Source organism: Megalobrama amblycephala, linkage group LG1 (genome assembly GCF_018812025.1).
Source record: "Megalobrama amblycephala isolate DHTTF-2021 linkage group LG1, ASM1881202v1, whole genome shotgun sequence".
In the NCBI taxonomy this organism is placed as follows: Eukaryota; Metazoa; Chordata; class Actinopteri; order Cypriniformes; family Xenocyprididae; genus Megalobrama; species Megalobrama amblycephala.
Window position 1 is genome coordinate 10,834,456 of NC_063044.1, and position 17,609 is coordinate 10,852,064.

The 17,609-nt window shown below is 33.3% G+C and overlaps 1 protein-coding gene and 1 non-coding gene across 2 annotated transcripts; both read right to left on the reverse strand.

The window, feature by feature from the left end:
- Positions 1 to 777: 777 nt before the first annotated feature.
- plbd1a (phospholipase B domain containing 1a) lies at positions 778 to 17,136 on the reverse strand. Its single transcript, XM_048181551.1, has 11 exons — positions 16,812 to 17,136; positions 15,710 to 15,932; positions 11,247 to 11,330; positions 11,033 to 11,171; positions 7,882 to 8,022; positions 7,670 to 7,814; positions 7,330 to 7,530; positions 4,842 to 4,982; positions 4,566 to 4,751; positions 2,620 to 2,726; positions 778 to 2,546 (listed from the first exon to the last, which is right to left on the reverse strand). The coding sequence occupies exons 1-11, from the start codon at positions 16,870 to 16,872 to the stop codon at positions 2,370 to 2,372; spliced, it is 1,605 nt and encodes a 534-aa protein (XP_048037508.1). The 5' UTR covers positions 16,873 to 17,136; the 3' UTR covers positions 778 to 2,369.
- On the reverse strand, positions 17,061 to 17,133 carry trnar-ccu. The gene has a single exon. It is a non-coding gene; the product is annotated as a tRNA-Arg (tRNA).
- Positions 17,137 to 17,609: the final 473 nt, after the last annotated feature.

Below are 17,609 nucleotides of genomic sequence, written 5' to 3' on the forward strand. Positions count from 1 at the left end.
TTTTTTTTAAATCAAGGAAATTAATAAAATCTTTTAAAAGTCTTCGAAATATTTTTTTTCTTAAATCAAAGAAATTAATAATCTTTTAAAAGTCTTGGAAATAAATAAAAAAAATATACTTTTTTAAAATCAAGGAAATTAATAAAAATATTTTTTAAAAACAAAGAAATTAAAAAAAAAAAAATCAATGGAATTAATAAAACCTTTAAGTCATGGAAATTCAAATCTTTAACAATCATGAAATTAAAAACTTAAAAGTCGTGGAAATTTCTAGGAATACTTTTTTTTCCTAGTGAAAAAAAATTTCTAGTAAAGCTCTAAAATATTTTAACATGTAGAAATAGCTATTTATGAATAAAATATAATTTAAAAAAAAAACCTTAATCATGAATGACGAGAAAAGTCAATACACAGGAGTGTGAATTATGATTATTTTGTGTAAATAAAAAGTTAAGCAGCTTCACTATTACAGTAGAAGTACCAGAAATATCTTCCTTCAGCCTTCAAATATCATTTTGGACAGTCAAAAACGTGGAGAATTGCTGTAATAATAAAACAGAAATGACCCAAACACGTGTCTTCTCCTTCACTTTCATGTTGAGGTGTTTATGCGTCAGTACTGACAATTTAGCAAACCTTCATTGCTTTTTCAGTGGTTTGTTGGTTTCAAACCCCTTGATGAATCAGACCGATCAAAAGCTTGAGTCGAACACGAGAGCAGAATAACCGCTGGAATAAGTGAAACCGTATCCAACAAAAACACTCAACACTGAGAAATGAGGCTTGTGTTCATTCATTCATTGGTGGAATCAAAGAGAAAATCACAGACAGCACAGATCAGACAGAGTATAAACACATACGAGATGTGATTGTGACAGCGATGCTCAGAGACATTCACACTCCAATACTAACAAAGGCACTTTAGACTCATGTTCCCTGAGAGAAAACTTCTGTGAATGGAAGAAACGTCTCACTGACGGACGCTCGAATCGTTCAGAAACTTTGTTTTTCCGCTCGTGTTGTTCATTAGGACGATCTCTGACAGACTTTCGAAACAAAACTGTTGTGGACATATACAGAAACCCATTTCTGACGCATTAAAAAAAAAACAATCATGCTTTGGTAAATCATAATTATGATATAAAATGTCAAAATTATGACATACTAAATCATATTTATGACAAAAAGTTGAAACTGACATACTAAGTCATTTATTACAAAATCTGACATACTAAATTATATTTATGACAAAGTCAAAATTATGACATTCAACTTTTAAATATGACTTTTGTCATAATTTTGATTTTTTATGTCAGAATTTCGACTTTTCATCTTATAAATATGACTTGTGTCTCATGTCATATTTATAAGATGAGAAGTCAAAATTATGACATATTTATGACAAAAAGTATATTAGTACATTTTATGACAAAATGTCAAAAAGTATGAGACATGTCAAAATTTACAAAAAGTCAAAATTATGATGTAATTTATAAGAAGAAAAGTTGAAATTCATATAATTTTGACATTTTATGTCATAAATGTTATGACAGACATGTCAAAATTGACAAAAAAGTGAAAATTATCAAAAGTCATATTAGTGAAAAGTCAAAATTATGAAATAAAATGTCAAAAAGTTGAAATTCACAAATTTATGACATAATTTTAACATTTTATGACAGATGTCAAAATTGACAAAAATGTCAAAATTATGTCATTTATAAGATGGAAAGTGAAAAATTACCAAGTCATATTTATGACAAAAAGTTTAAATTCACATATCATTTATGACAAAAAACAAAGTCACATTTATTACATAAATCAAAATTATGACATACTAAGTCATCACTGACTTACAAGCTCATTAATCTGTCTTAATTATGACTTAGTTTGTCATAATTTAGATGTTTAATGTCATAAGAGTATGACAAAATTTGGACTTAAATCAAAATTATGACAGTCATGACTGGCAATTCATAATCTTTCTAATTTCTATTTTTCATTTCATAAATGAGGCATAAATATGACTTTTTTTTTTTATCTCATAATGATGACTTTTTGTCATAATGTCAACTTTTCATCTCATAAATATGCCTTTTTTGAGATAACTGTGATTTACCAAAGCACGAAACGGGCATCCACAGTGATAAACACACAGTGTGCAGTAAAGCATTACGATTAACCTTCCTCAATCCATCAATCAAATGAGACGGACACAGTCCTGGACTGATGGTCAAATGGCAGCTGTAGAGTTTAGCGTTCAAAATAAATGCTGATTCGACAGATTGAAGAGCTCAGATTCGTGTTAGCGACAGGCATCGGATAGAGAATCGGTTCAAAAGCAGGCCAGATGTGAAATCCCACGATCCTCAGGGCTGGAAGAGCTGCGGCTGCATGCTGACGAAGCTGAAGTTGTAGCTGAGAGGAAGACCCTGATGTGCCGTGCTGTTGAACGCCTCCCAGGAGAAGACGGGGAGCCCTCCTTCTGTGGTCGGGCCGTTCACCGCCTCCGCCACGAACCCCTGAGCCATGTGGAGATCCGTCACCTGACCGGACAACACCAGAGAGTCAGGGGAAGAGAACTCAACCTGATTGGCTAATGAGAGTCGGTCAGCTGACCTTAGTGTCGTAGCATCCTCCAGGACTGGCGTGACGCTCCTGCAGGTCGTTACGACAGCAGATGGAATTACACGGGTTGCCCTGCGAGTACGGGTCGCTCTTATAATCTGAGGAGAAATCAACATCCAATGATGATTGACAGGAGCAGACAGTGACTGACAGAGACTGGACTCATTAAACAAACAGATGCCTCATTATCATTATTAGATCCTATTTCTCTGACCGTTCACAGTTCACAGGTCTAAGATTAGCTCTGTTTTCACTGGTGTTCCTCAGGGCTCAGTATTGGGACCTTTACTTTTAACATTTATCTGTCACTGCTTGACCATCTTGAGATCGCTCTGCCTCCATTATCACTTGTATGCTGACGATACGCAGATTTATATACATTCAAAACCTAATGAGCTTCCTGATGCTGCTTTTCTTTCCAACTGTATTACTGAGATTAAACAGAGTAATAATTTCCTGTGTCTGAGAGGTAAAACCGAAGTTATGCTCATTGGTTCCCATCATCAAATTTCTAAAGCTCATTAAACTCATTATAATATAATATAATATAATATAATATAATATAATATAATATAATATAATATAATGACTTATACTGTGATATATATAGCACATATATTATATTTTATACATTTCATTTTAAGTATCACTTAGTGATGCACAGATTTTCTTTTTCTGAAATCAAAATTAAAGTTTTCATTTACCTGAAAACCAAAACCAAAAATAAAGTGTGGGTAATTAAATTTGGGTAAAGCTGATTTTTAATTCAGAGTCCCATGAAATCAGTTTTATTTTTTCCCAAATTCTGTGTTGTCCGTTTTATTTTATGCTGGATTGTGTGTTACATGATGATACAAATATATCTTCAAAAATGGCGTCTAATAAAATGAATTAATAAAACTAACAATTTAAACAATAAAATAAAAATGTAATCAAACGAAAATAACAAAATTTACAACAAAAGTTTAAAACAAATTGCTGTACTGAATAAAATTAAAACATGGATGGAAAAATATCTTACTATTATTATTTTTATTAAATTATATCCTGCAACTAATTAATCAATTGGATTGTTATTATTATTATTTGAATTATTATTATTTATTATTATTATTATTATCAGTGTTGGGAAAAGTTACTTATAAAAGTAATGCATTACAATGCTCAGTTTCTCCCTTAAAAAAAGTGTTACTTTCAAATAAGCAACACATTACTTTACATAAAATGTAACATTTTGTTATAAATTTAAAAGTAATGCGTTACTAGTTACTTGAAAAAAGTAATCTGATTACTTAACTCAAGTTACATGTAATGCATTACCCCCAACACTTAATAATAATAATAATAATAATAATAATAATAATATTAATATTATTAATAATAATAATAATAATACTTCGAGAAGCACATTCTGCTGTACATTAGTAATAAACTTCAGTCATAATTTCTTCATGTTAAAGCAGACTTGTATTTTGGCGGGTTGTGGACACTGATAATAATAATAATAATAATAATAATAATAATAATAATAATAATAATACTTCGAGAAGCACATTCTGCTGTACATTAGTAATAAACTTCAGTCATAATTTCTTCAAACCAGACTTGTATTTTGGCGGGTTGTGGTGAAGACCTTTGAGTTGTGGTGATAGTTTCTCTCAAATGAAATAGTGAAATGCTGGTGAAGAGCAGCTCTGCAGATGAAGTTCACGGATCATCGGAGAAGCACTAATTGAATGTCACTTTTTATTCGGTTGAAGGTCTTGGTCATCCAAAACTATGTCAGTCAAATCCAAAAATGTATTGTATTATCAGTTTATCCAGGTGAATATTGTTGGTTGTTGAAATTTCAGCACATCACTATCTTATATTATACTATATATACCATAAATCAACAGAAAAGGCAAAATGGTAGAGTTGTGACTAGTGATGGTTACCGTTGTATCTCATGATGTGTTTGAGGGTCGCCAAGTCGTTCACTGAAGACTGATCGCGGCGGAAGATCTTGGCACGAGGGCAAAGGTCATAGGAAAAGTCCTCGCCGTACTCCTTCCACATCTGCTCGTATCCGCTCAGGTCGTAGATCTTACGGTGGAACGGCACGTTGTAGGACGGCCAGTAACCTGCGGGACACACAGATTTAGTACAACATGTTCAGGCTGATTTTTGCCCAAAATCAAAAGAAATGAAAATGGAGTCTGTGTCAGTCTGACCTCTGCGCAGTGTCTGCGTCTGGTCCGAATACTCCACCAGTCCCGGGATCTGCTCGACCACAGTCAGCGCCCCGTCATCCAGACTGCTGCCCAGATGCACTTTACTCGCGTCCACAACCATGTACTGATTATTATACGTCCCTGATGGAGAGATTCAGCACAGGATCAGAGCGCTGATTCACACCAAACTGAGTAAAGACTCACACTAGAGCTGCACGATTCTGGATAAAATGACAATCACGATTTTTTGGTTTCAAATAGAGGTCACGATTCTCCCACGATTCTGAATATACACCCAAACAAAATAACATCTAATTTACAAGACGTTCTGACAAAATAATGAAATAACTAATTGCTGGAAAATGTTTGAATGAATTATTTATATGGTTTTGACTGAATTCAATGACTCATTAATGAATACTTGTTTCATTACTGGACGAATCAGTGTTTTTGAACAAATCTTTTGAATTAACGATTCATTGACAAACACATTTTTTTAATCAGTCACTTCTCGCCACCTAGTGGAATAAGATGTAACTGATACAACAGTTATTTGATGTGCCAAGTTTGTTTCAAAAGGTAGTTTGCTCTATTTTGATCCCTACCGTGGACATCAGTGTTTATATACTAACTAATATCTCAGTACTTCTGTGATAATTTGAATATTTGTAACACAGAAATAACTACAGTGTGGTTAAAAACGTCTCTCTCTGGCTCTGGCAGCATGAACAGATTTGAATGTTCTGGTATGATTTTGTCAAAGGTTTAAAAGACGCGGGAGAATCGCTGTCATTAATAAAGTAAGATCGCGTGAGTGCTTGAATTGAGATTGCAATCTTTTTGCGATTAATAGTGCAGCTCTAACTCACACAAACACTAACAAAAGCCAAAAAGCTTTGTCAAGTAAATAAAACATGACATGACACTAGGGCTAAAGTGTTAAACAGTAAGAATGACAACCTGACCATCACAGGTATAAGTAACAATTCAAATAAGCAATAAAATATAAATTAATTAAAAAGTCTATTGTCATACAAAATAAATAAAATAAAAATAAATTATATTTAGTTATTTACATTTTTTTTTACAGTATTCATTTTCAAATATATGAAGAAAAATATACATTATATTTACAAATATTTATAACAAATGGAAAATAAATTATGCAATTATTTGAAATAAAAAAAGTTATATATAAACAAAAAATAAATATTTTCAATAAATACATACATTTATAGTTTTTATTTTTCATAAACTATATTAAAGAATTTTTATATTATAACATAATATTATATGCTTTACTTTTCAGTCTTAAAGTATGTACTACTCCATAAATCAAAGAATTATATACACTACCAGTCTAAAGTTTAATGTTTTTGAACAAAGTCTCTTATGCTTTTTTATTAAGGCTGCATTCATTTCATAATAAATATAGAAAAAACAATAATATTGTGAAATATTATTACAATTTAAAATGATGGTTTTCTATTTTAATATACTTTAAAATATAATTTATTTCTGTGATCAAAGCTGAATTTTCAGCATCATTACTCCAGTCTTCAGTGTCACATGATCCTTCAGAAATCATCCTAATTTGATGATTTATTATCAACAGTTGTGCTGCTTAGCATTATTTTACAACCTGTGATAATTTTTCAGGATTCTTTGATGAATAAAAAGTTAAAAAATATCAGCATTTATTTAAAATAGAAATCTTTTGTAACGATATACACTACCGTTCAAAAGTTTAGAGTCAGTAATTTTTTTCTTATTTTTTTAAAAGAAATTAATACTTTTATTCAGCACAGATGTGTTAAATTGATAAAAAGTGATAGTAAAGATTTATATTTTGAATAAATGCTGTTCTTTTTAACCATTTATTCATCAATGAATCCTGAAAAAAGTATCACAGTTTCCAAAAAAATATTAAGCAACACAACTGTTTTCAACATTGAGTAACTGAGCAGCAAATCATCATATTAGAATGATTTCTGAAGGATCATGTGACACTGAAGACTGGAGTAATGATGCTGAAAATTCAGCTTTACATCACAGGAATAAATTACATTTTAAAGTATATTAAAATAGAAAACCATAATAAATAAATTGTAATATTTTACAATATTATTGTTTTTTCTGTATTTATTATGAAATAAATGCAGCCTTAATGAGCATTAGAGACTTTGTTGTATATAATTCTTTGATTTATGGAATAGTACATAATTTAAGATTGAAAAGTAAAGCATATAATATTATAAATGGTAAAAATAGTAATGTTTCAAAACTTTTGACTAGTAGTGTATGTGTGAAAATTAAATATAAAAATAATTTTAAATAAATACATAAAAAATATATATATTTTTCATGAACTATATAATTTTACTATTATGATATTTAATAATATTATATATTATATTTTTCAGTCTTAAATTATGTACTACTCCATAAACCAAAGAATTTGTTTATGATGACTGTTGCCGTTTCTGACCAGAGTTGTATCTAGAGAAGGTTTGTGCCCACTGCTCTCCGGTCTGTGCCAGCACGTGTGCCAGTCGAACCCTCTGCCAGGAGAAGAGACTGGCAGGAGTGATGTAGGAGTACAGCGAGGTGTTGAAGACGTTATTAGTGGTCTGTGTCATCATCAAACCGCTGCCCAGCAGATAGAAATCATCAAGAGACACCAGGAACCCTGAACACACAGTCACAGACACCAGCCATCACCAGCTGCTTTCACAAACTCCAACGGCTGAATACACATTATACTGCCTCCTACTTAACAAACAAATCAATAAATGAATGAACCAATGAACCAATGAACCAATCAATACCAGGGTAGCTGCTGAAGGACAGTTTTCCGGTGGCCGTGTGCGGTTCGTTCAGTTTGAAGTCCCAGTGTTTGTAGATGCGCATGGTGGCGGCGTACGTGTACCAGCTGGAGTGAGCGAACAACAGGTTCTCATAACCCGGCAACATCTGAAACACACGGCAGATGTGAGAAACCATCACATCAGCTGACTTTAATGATCATCACTGGTGTTACCTTTATGAGTGCAGAGCAGTGGCCCATGGGAGGAGCTTTATACAGACTCATGAGGGACGTCTCGCCGGGCACCAGCGCCGGGATCAGATCCAGCAGATCGCCGACCGCATTCAGGAACTGAATGGAAAACTGGGACAGAGGCTACAGAAAGAGACACAAGTAAAAGTCTGATCAGAGAGAACGAGCAAAACGTGCTTCAGCTTCAACAGATGCAAACATGCCGTTCAGAAACAAGATACAAATACAATGAGTAGTACCAATAAACCACAAAAAACAAAAAAAAACCTCAGTTTTATTAGTAAGTAATTTTTAATTAATAGAAAAAAAATACAAGAAAACAGAGTTTCAATAAAACATTTAAAGTGATAGTTCACCCAAAAATGAAAATTCTGTCATCATTTACTCACCTGTTGTTCCAAACCTGTAAAAATTTCTTTGTTCTGTTGAACACAAAGGAAGATATTTTGAAGAAAATTTCTAACCGGGCCGCTTTGGGGCACCATTGACTTCCATAGTAGGAAAAAAAATACTATGGACATCAATGGTGCCCCAGAACTGTTCATTTCAACACATTCTTCAAAATATCTTTCTTTTGTGTTCAACAGAACAGAAAATGTATACAGGTTTGGAAAAACCTGAGAGTGAGTAAACAATGACAGAATTTTTATTTTTGGGTGAACTATCCCTTTTAGTCATTTAAGTAAGAAATGGGAAAAATACAGGAAACAGAGCTTTAATAAAACAAAAAGAGAAACTTGTTAGATGTTTACATTTTATAAAGTAAAACAGGAAAAATACAGGAAATAGAGCTTTTTAAAAAACTTGAGATGTTGAAGTCATTTTTTTAAATAATAGGAAAAAATACAGGAAAATAGAGCTTTAATAAAACAATAAGAAAAACATTTTTTTATATGTTTACATCACAAGACATAGGAAAAATAGAGGAAATAGAGCTTTAATAAAACAAAAATGAACTTATTCATTTATATTATGAACATTACGAATATTACGAACTTAAATTACACTTAAGGACATTTTTATAATAGGCTAATAAAGTTAAACTTTCAAAAGTTTAAGTCATTTAAGTAAGAAATGTGAAAAATACAGGAAAAATAAACTTTTGCCTCTGGTTTCACAGACGAGGTTTAAGCTAGTCCTAGACAAAAATGCATGATTGAACTGTTTGAACTGAAAGTAACTTGTACGGACAGATATTAAAATATGTTATTGCCATTGTTTGGTCTCAAGATGCACACCAGTAATGTTTTTTTTCTAGTGAAAGTTTATGAAAGCTACTTAAATGTCCTAATTGAAATAAGGCCTAATCCTGGTTTAGATTAAGCCCTGTCTGTGAAACCGGGCCTAGATGTTTAAGTAATAGAAAACAGGAAATAGAGCTTTAAAAAAAAAAACTTGAGATGTTTAAGTCATTTTTAAATAATAGGAAAAAATACAGGAAATAGAGCTTTCATAAAACAAAATAAGAAAAACTGTTTTAGATGTTTACGTAATTTTCTAAAATAAGACGTAGGAAAAATACAGGGGAAAAAAAATGTAACTTTAGGTGTTTGCGTCATTTCTGAATAAGAAATAGGGGGGGAAATACAAGAAATAAAGCTAATAAAACATTAAAAAAAAAAACTTTAGATGTTTAGGTCATTTTTAAAGTTAATAAAACAAAAATGAAACTTTCAAAAGTTTGTCATTTAAGTAAAAAAAAAAAAAAAAAAAAAAAAAAAGGGAAAAATACAGGAAATAGAGCTTTTTTAAAATAAACTTTAGTTGTTTAAGTCATGTTTAAATAATAGAAAAATACACAAAATGGTCCTTTAATTAAAAACAAACAAACAAACTATTTGTCATTTTTAAATAATAGGAAAAATTACAGGAAATAGAGCGTTCATAAAACAAAAGAAAAACTTTAGGCGTTTACGTCATTTTATAAAATAAGACGTAGGACAATTACAGGAAATAGAGCTTTAAAAAAAAACAAAAATGAAACTTTAGGTGTTTGTGTCATTTTTTAATAATAGGGGTGTTACGGAACTGTGTAACCCTGTATATTGTTTATTTGGTTTATTGTTATTTGTGTGCGTGTTCTTTTTGCTTTGTTTCTGTCAAGCGGGATATCACGGGATGGCTCCACCTCTCTCTGCCGGGATTGGGTTACAATTACTGCGCGAGGGTTTAAAACCATCTCTTCCGTTTCCTGCCGGCGAGCTGTTGCGGCTTCGGGCCAGTCGCACCTCTCCTGCCTCCTCTCCAGCCGCCAGACCACTCTTTTTATGTTGTGTATTAATTTTGATTATGTTATGTTTTCTTTGGTTTACAGTGAAGGTGTTCTGTAGGGATGACCTGCCCTTTTCTTTTGAAACTAAGTTCGCTCTGTTTTTGTTAGTGTAGTAAGGGTAATTTGTTGTATTTTATTTTGATACGTTGAGGGAAGTTATTTTGGATATTCTTTTCTTTATTACCCGTTTTGTTTGTTATTTTGGGCCTTGGGTCTTCCTGAAGTTTATGCACCCACTGGTTTAAGTTATCCTGGAAACTTTCAAATGTTTATTACTTAATTTCTTTCATCTTAATAAATCGTTAATCGTTTTTCTTGAATCCTGAATCTAGTGATTTATTTGTCCATCAATTTTCTATGTTTTTTTTTGGGTTGGTCTGACGACTGGGGAAGGCATCCCTTTTCCTTTTATTTTATTGCGATTAAACCTAGACTGGTCGTAATAAGGGGAAAAATACAGGAAATAAAGTTTAAATAAAACATAAAAAAACAAACAACTATTTTTAGATGTTTAAGTCATTTTTAAGTAAGTAATAGAAAAACAAAGGAAATGGAGCTTTAATAAACCAAAAATAAAACTTTGTGTTTGCGTCATTCGAGTAAGAAATAGGAAAAAATACAGGAAATAAAGCTAATAAAACAAACAAAAAAAATTATATGTTCAAGCTATTTTTTCAAAGTAAGACGTAGGAAAAATATAGATAGAGCTTTAATAAAACAAAAAATAAAAAATGGATGTTTAGGTAATGTTTGAGTAAGAAGTAGGAAAAATACAGGAAATGGGGCCTTTATAAAACAAAAATAAAGCTCTTTATCTTCCCAGTTCAGTATGAGAAGATCAGCTGTTCTTCCTTGTCTCACCTTCCTCCCCTGTTGTTTGGCCCAGTCGGTCACTCCGGCCTGCAGCCCGTCCAGCTGCGCCAGAATCAGACCGGTGTGAATCCACAGAGGGTCAGTGGTGTTACGCTTCACCTGACCCCGAGACCACTCGTCCTGCTTACTACAAACAGACAGAATCAACACGCACTGTACGGGGCAAACACAGGAGAGAAACACGGGGAAGAGCATCACTCACGCCATGAAGCGCTTCACAGCCACCAGTGTTTTGGGATTCTGGATCAGCTGTGGGTACATGTTGGTGTAATGATCGAAAATCTGCCTAAAACACACAAAACACAACCAACTCTCATTATTAAGAATCTCAGTTTTGTCACTCATATCAAAAGTACTACATTTTAGCTAAATTAAAATGACAACCCAAATATATCAGTCATAAATAAACATGTAATTTTAATATGATTTATACAATATCATTTTATATTATAACTATTTTTATATTCTCATTTTAATTTTAGTTTCATTTTTAATTTTTAATTTTACTTCATTTTTAGTAATTTTGCTGTGTTCTGTCATTTTGTTTTCTTAAATGGGTATACAGTTTTATTAATTTTAGTTATGGGGGTAGAATTGGAGCAAAATTCCAAATAAATAGATTATGATCCACAAATAAATGTAACGATATTACCAAAAAAATTATCGTATGCACAAATTAATGGAATGAGATCCACAAATATGTAATGTATATATTTTACACCATTAGTTAAGAGATTTTTTTTTTTTTTTCCTTGAGAAAATACTGTATTGTACCTGATATACAGAATATTCAAAATCACTGATATTGAATCAAATTGCAAGTTAGTAAATTGAAACGCACATTTATGATGACAGACGGCCAGGAAAACAGAAAACAAGTCCAAACAGGGTGATCTTGTGACATACTGATAAGCCTCATCTTTTCATTATTGTCACACCCTAAAAATGCTGAGTTAAAAACAACCTAAGTTGGGTTGAAATTGGACAAACCCAGTGTCTGGCTTAAAATGAACCCAAAATAGGTCGGAAATTAAAAATGAGACAAATATAGTTACTAGAGGCAACAATAATAATCAAAGGAGAACATTTATTAATAAACAATTTAATACATGTTTATTGTTTAATTATATTTAATATTAATAAATGTTAATTTCCAACATATTTTGGGTTCATTTTAAGCAAGCAATACAGCCATTTTTACACAATAGTTGAGTTAAATAAAACTATCCAGCAGGTTGGGCAAACATTTAACCCAACCGCTGGGTTACAACAACCCAATTGCTGGGTTTGTCCATTTTCGGGTGGTTTTAACCAAACATTTTTTTAGAGAGTAATAATAGTGCATTCAAACTTTCCATCTGATAAAATATGACTCAGGGACCATATTCATATAAAATCTAAAGCCATCTTAACTGGCTGAGTTAGATGGTGATTGAAACTAAACTTTGATTGATCAAATCAGTCCAGAGTCTCTTCTCTTCATATTCATTAGTGAGTGTGTAGGTGCTTATAGGGTGTCGCTCTGGGACGAGCGAGTATGAGACTGGGAGGGGAAAAAAAAAAAAACAAAACAAAAAAAACAAAATCACAGTATACTCATTACAAAAAACTAGACTACACCACTGCTATGCACGAATTATGATCATTCACAGATCCCCATCTATAACACGTCTACCTGACGCGAGCGGTGCGGCGCGATGCAGCAAATAGAAGGCATTATAATCATTATTTATAAACGGATTACATTATCAGTGTCCATGTCAATGCAGCCAAACTGTCTACAAGCGGCAAGGTGAGAAACGACGAGTCAGTGGCAGTAAACGGAAAGTATGTCACATGATCACCCTGTTTGGACTTGTTTTCTGTTTTGCACCATTTACTACCAGTCTGTCATCATAAATGTGCATTTCAATTCACTAATTTGAAATTTGATTTTGTAGGATTGAAAATATCTAAAGATATTTTAGAATGAACAAAGACATTTGTTTTACTGTTTCAACCCCCTCTCTCTTGCTACAAGGGCCATTTGGAAGACACAAAGGTGTTGATAGTGATCAAGCCCTATAGGCCAAGATGTGTGTACATCGGGGGTCTACAAATGGTCACACCTTTAGTACAGTGGGGGAAGTTTTAATCTTCTGATTGGTCAGTTTGAATGTCTCACATTTGGGTTTCAGTCACATGGTCAAGGAGGGGATAAAAGAATATTGTAACTGTTGCTCTGTCTCTTTTTGATTCTTGGCTTATCTTGTGCACTCTCTCTCTCTCTCTCTCTCTCTCTCTCTCTCTCTCTCTCTCTCTATCTCTCTCTATCTCTCAGGTAACTTTTTTCATACATGCTGGGTTTAATGGTATATATGATTTTATCATCTCATACATCTATTTTGTAAGTATTTTAAGTGTAACCTTAATCAGATATTGTCATTAAACCCTTTCAATTACAAATTATGTGTTAACTAGTTTTGATTTAGTATTAACATTAATGTGCTCCCTATTGCAATACAGTATCGTCACACTATAGCAACGCTCTCCCACATATTTTGCTATTGTAACTGCGTTTATTTCCGTCATTGGTAAAAGTTGCAGTGGGTGGTAATAGACAAGAAATGTACAGTATTCTAACAGCTTACTGATGAAGATTCTTTAGTCGCTCGACAAACCTTACAGCCTGAACCGCTGTAGGAGTCCCACCCTTACAATTCGATATCAGTTATTTTTGATATACTGTATATCAGGTACAATACAGTATTTTCAATAAAAATAAATAATGCTGTAAAATATTGGCTACATGGGAATCAGTTGGTACTACATTAATATTGAAGGTTAAAATGAACATTTGTATATTACAAACTTAAATTACACTTAAGGACATTTTTATAATAGGCTAATAAAGTTATAATAGACCTACGAACTTTAAAATTATTTCTACTCAAATTTGTTTTCTGAAATAGAAACATTTAAATGGTGGCTGTCAACTTGATGGATTTATTAAAACCTTCATTATATAGGCTATTGAAGAACATTAAATTATAATATGTAATATGGTGTATATATTTAGCTAAATGCTCCTCTCAAGAGTTCACTTTTCTAGCTGAACAAGTTTATGGTCACCGAATATGTTTTTTTGAGGTAAATGTGATGTAACGTGACATTATTTACAAGCTGTCTTTCTGCAGTTGAAACACTGATTAAGCGATTATAGGAGACATGACATGGATTTCGTTAAGTTGTACAGTATCTTTTATCATACCTTCTGATGTTCATTCATGTTTATTTCACGCCGTAACTGGTATTAAAGCGGAGGAGAGGATTGTTCACGTGCGCGTCAGGCTGCCACTTCTCTTTAACTAGAGCGATCTGTGTATCACGTAGACTACACCACTGAGTCCACCTGTTTGTGGATTTGTCTGCAGTCGTGACGCTAGAATTGTTTCAGAATCCACAAATGTGTGAGGTAATGCACAGGTGGTGATTGACAAATACGTGCAGGCAGAGTTGTGCTTGTGACATAAAACATATTTGTGAAAATGTTTTTTATTAGCAAATCTCATTTTATTTAGTTGTGAATTCAATTCATTTTTGTGAAACTCCTAACATATATTTGTGGCTCTCATTCTATTCATTTGTGCATATGATTATTTTTTGTGAATATCGTTACATTTATTTGTGGATCATAATCTATTTATTTGGAATTTTGCTCCAATTCTACCCCTATAGTTTAAAAGCAAATGTCAGAGAGAAAGAGAGGAAAATAATCATGAAAAAAGGAAACTGGTTGTTTATAGCGCAAGAAAATTTGACTAACATAACAAGTGCACTTCAAAAGAAACAGTCGCAACTAATGCAGACAAGTATTTTTTGGTTAAATTAATAAACAATTGACTCAACATCTAAACTAAGCAGGTAATTTAAAGGGATAGTTCACCCAAACATGAAAATAATTCCATGATTTACTCACCCTCAAGCCATCCTAGATGTATATGACATTCATCTTTCAGACGAACACAATTAGAGTTATATTAAATAATATTCTGGCTCTTCTAAGCTTTATAATGGGAGTGAATGGGGGGCCAGATTTTGAAGCCCCAAAAAGTGCATCCATCCATCATAAAAATAATCCATACAGCTCCAGGGGGTTAATAAAGTCCTTCTGAAGCGAAGCAATGGGCTTTTGTAAGAAAAATATCCATATTTAAAACTTTATTAACTATAATAAGTAGCTTCTGTCAGACGTATGGATTATTTTTATAATGGATGGATGCATTTTTTTGGGCTTCAAAATCTCATCCCCCATTGACTGCCATTATAAAGCTTTGAAGAGCCAGGATACATTTAAATATATCTCCGATTGTGGTTGTCTGAAAGAAGATAGTCATATAAAGGGTGAGGGTGAGGAAATCATGGGACAGTTTTCATTTTTTGGGGTGATTTCTATCCCTCTAAAGCAGGGGTGGGGAACGTTGATCCTGGAGGTTGATAATTGTGCTGCAGAGTTTAGCTCCAGCCCTGAAAAAACACTCACCTGCCTGTAACTTTAGTAATCCTGAAGACCTTGATTAACTTAAAGTGTGTTTAATTAGGGTTGGAGCTGAAGTCTGCAGAACAATGATCAACCTTCAGGATCAACGTTCCCCACCCCTGACTTGAAGTGTTTCAGACACGTACGGTGCGGTGAGGAAACCCTCCATATATCCAGCAATGAACATGGTGACGTCGTCCGTCTCTGCCGTCTGTCCGTATCCGGCGCGGATCTCCAGCACACCCCATCCCGTGGACGACAGCGTGTCGTTATAGTAGCCATAAGCGTCGCCCTGCGGGTCCAGAACGCCTTGCTTCAGCACAACGGTCTTATGGGTCGAATCCCAGTACGCCGTGGCCTTCAGCAGCTCTGGATCAAACACACACAAACGTAATGTTAGTATGATATGGTTCTGATTCTTCATGAATTTCAGTCATGTGGGCGTCTGCTACTTCCCTAAAAATACTTTATGCCATTTTTAACCATAAGAGGAACTTTACTTGAGGATATGAGATCAGAAATTAATACTCCTCAACATTTAGTCTTTGCAGAAACCATATAAACTGAGAACATAAATCTGTATTCAATGATTGACTATAAAATAATAAAAGAAATGATTCAGTCTGAGAAACTTTAATAAGTTCCAATATTTTTTTTTGTCCACAGAAAAACATTGATATATTTATTTTGTTAGATAAATTTGATTTTCATGAGCAAACATTTGCACACTTAACCACTAAGTTTTTTTTTCCTCACATTCTCTCAAAACTAGGTTTTAAAATACTTCAAATACTTCAAATAAAGAAAAACAAACCTTCTTAACTTACTACAATGACATGTTTTCAAACTCTTTTATTGCTTCACTGCATTATTTATTATTTTATGCATTACTATTCTATCATCACTATCTTTCTGATATATTTCAGATTATATTTCACTATCTTTCTGATTATATTTCAGTATAACAGAACAATCTCTTTGTTAAGCAAACAAAGTAACTGGAGTCCCATCTCAGATTTCAGACTGAGTTTTTCCTGTAGGATCATGTGCCTCATGATCATTATAATAGACAAACCTGCAGCGTCAGTCAATTCCTCTTTAACTCACTTAAAACACACTCGACTTGAACTCTTATAAGAGACACAAAAGCATGGCGTGTCTTAAGATTTACATTTGAGCATATGGTCATACAAACATAAAAACACACGAGCTTAATGAAAGTCAAGGTTAAATAAGTGAGAGACTTACTGTCGCTTCTGGCTGTTGCTGCAAAACAAGCGAGGATTAAAACACAAATGCTGTTTGTCATGTTTGTGTCGATGTTCAGTCAGTCGAAGCACAGAAACTGAAAATATGGTGGGAAAATCCGTCAGTGCAAAGACTCCTTATGACAAAACAACATGGATAAATCTGAACGCGATCCTCAAACCGAAAGTGCGTTTATAAGACACACACACTGAACGCTGACAGACGCCGAAAAAAAAGGAAAATAATCTTCACCCCAGATGGGACTCGAACCCACAATCCCTGGCTTAGGAGGCCAGTGCCTTATCCATTAGGCCACTGGGGCACATGATACCAGCGGGGCGGTGGAGACCCTTATAAGGGCGTCCAATGGGAACTCAGTCAGGCGACACGTGACCACTGCAGGCGTTCTACGCGGAAGTGAAGGAGTCGACTGTTAAAAGTGTCGAGAATTAGTTAAGTTTAACGCCTTCATTAGTCGTTATAATGAATTACATGTTATTAACTTACTATCTTAAACGGTTTGAAGTAACTTTTTGGGACGTTAAGTCGCTATTAACTATCTAAAATGTCTGTAAACAACACTGGTGACCAATTTACATCACTAACGTTAGTTTAAGCCTTAAAACTACCGTAAGAAGAAAGAAAAACAGTTGAGGACTTGCTTCAAAGTGTCTAAAAGATGTTTTTATTGGCAGGACTAAATTAGTTTTACATATACCTTTCTTTTATTCAGTACTTCAATGCCGAAAACTACATACATATACATTTAAAACTCCAAAAATAATCAAAAGCATTAAT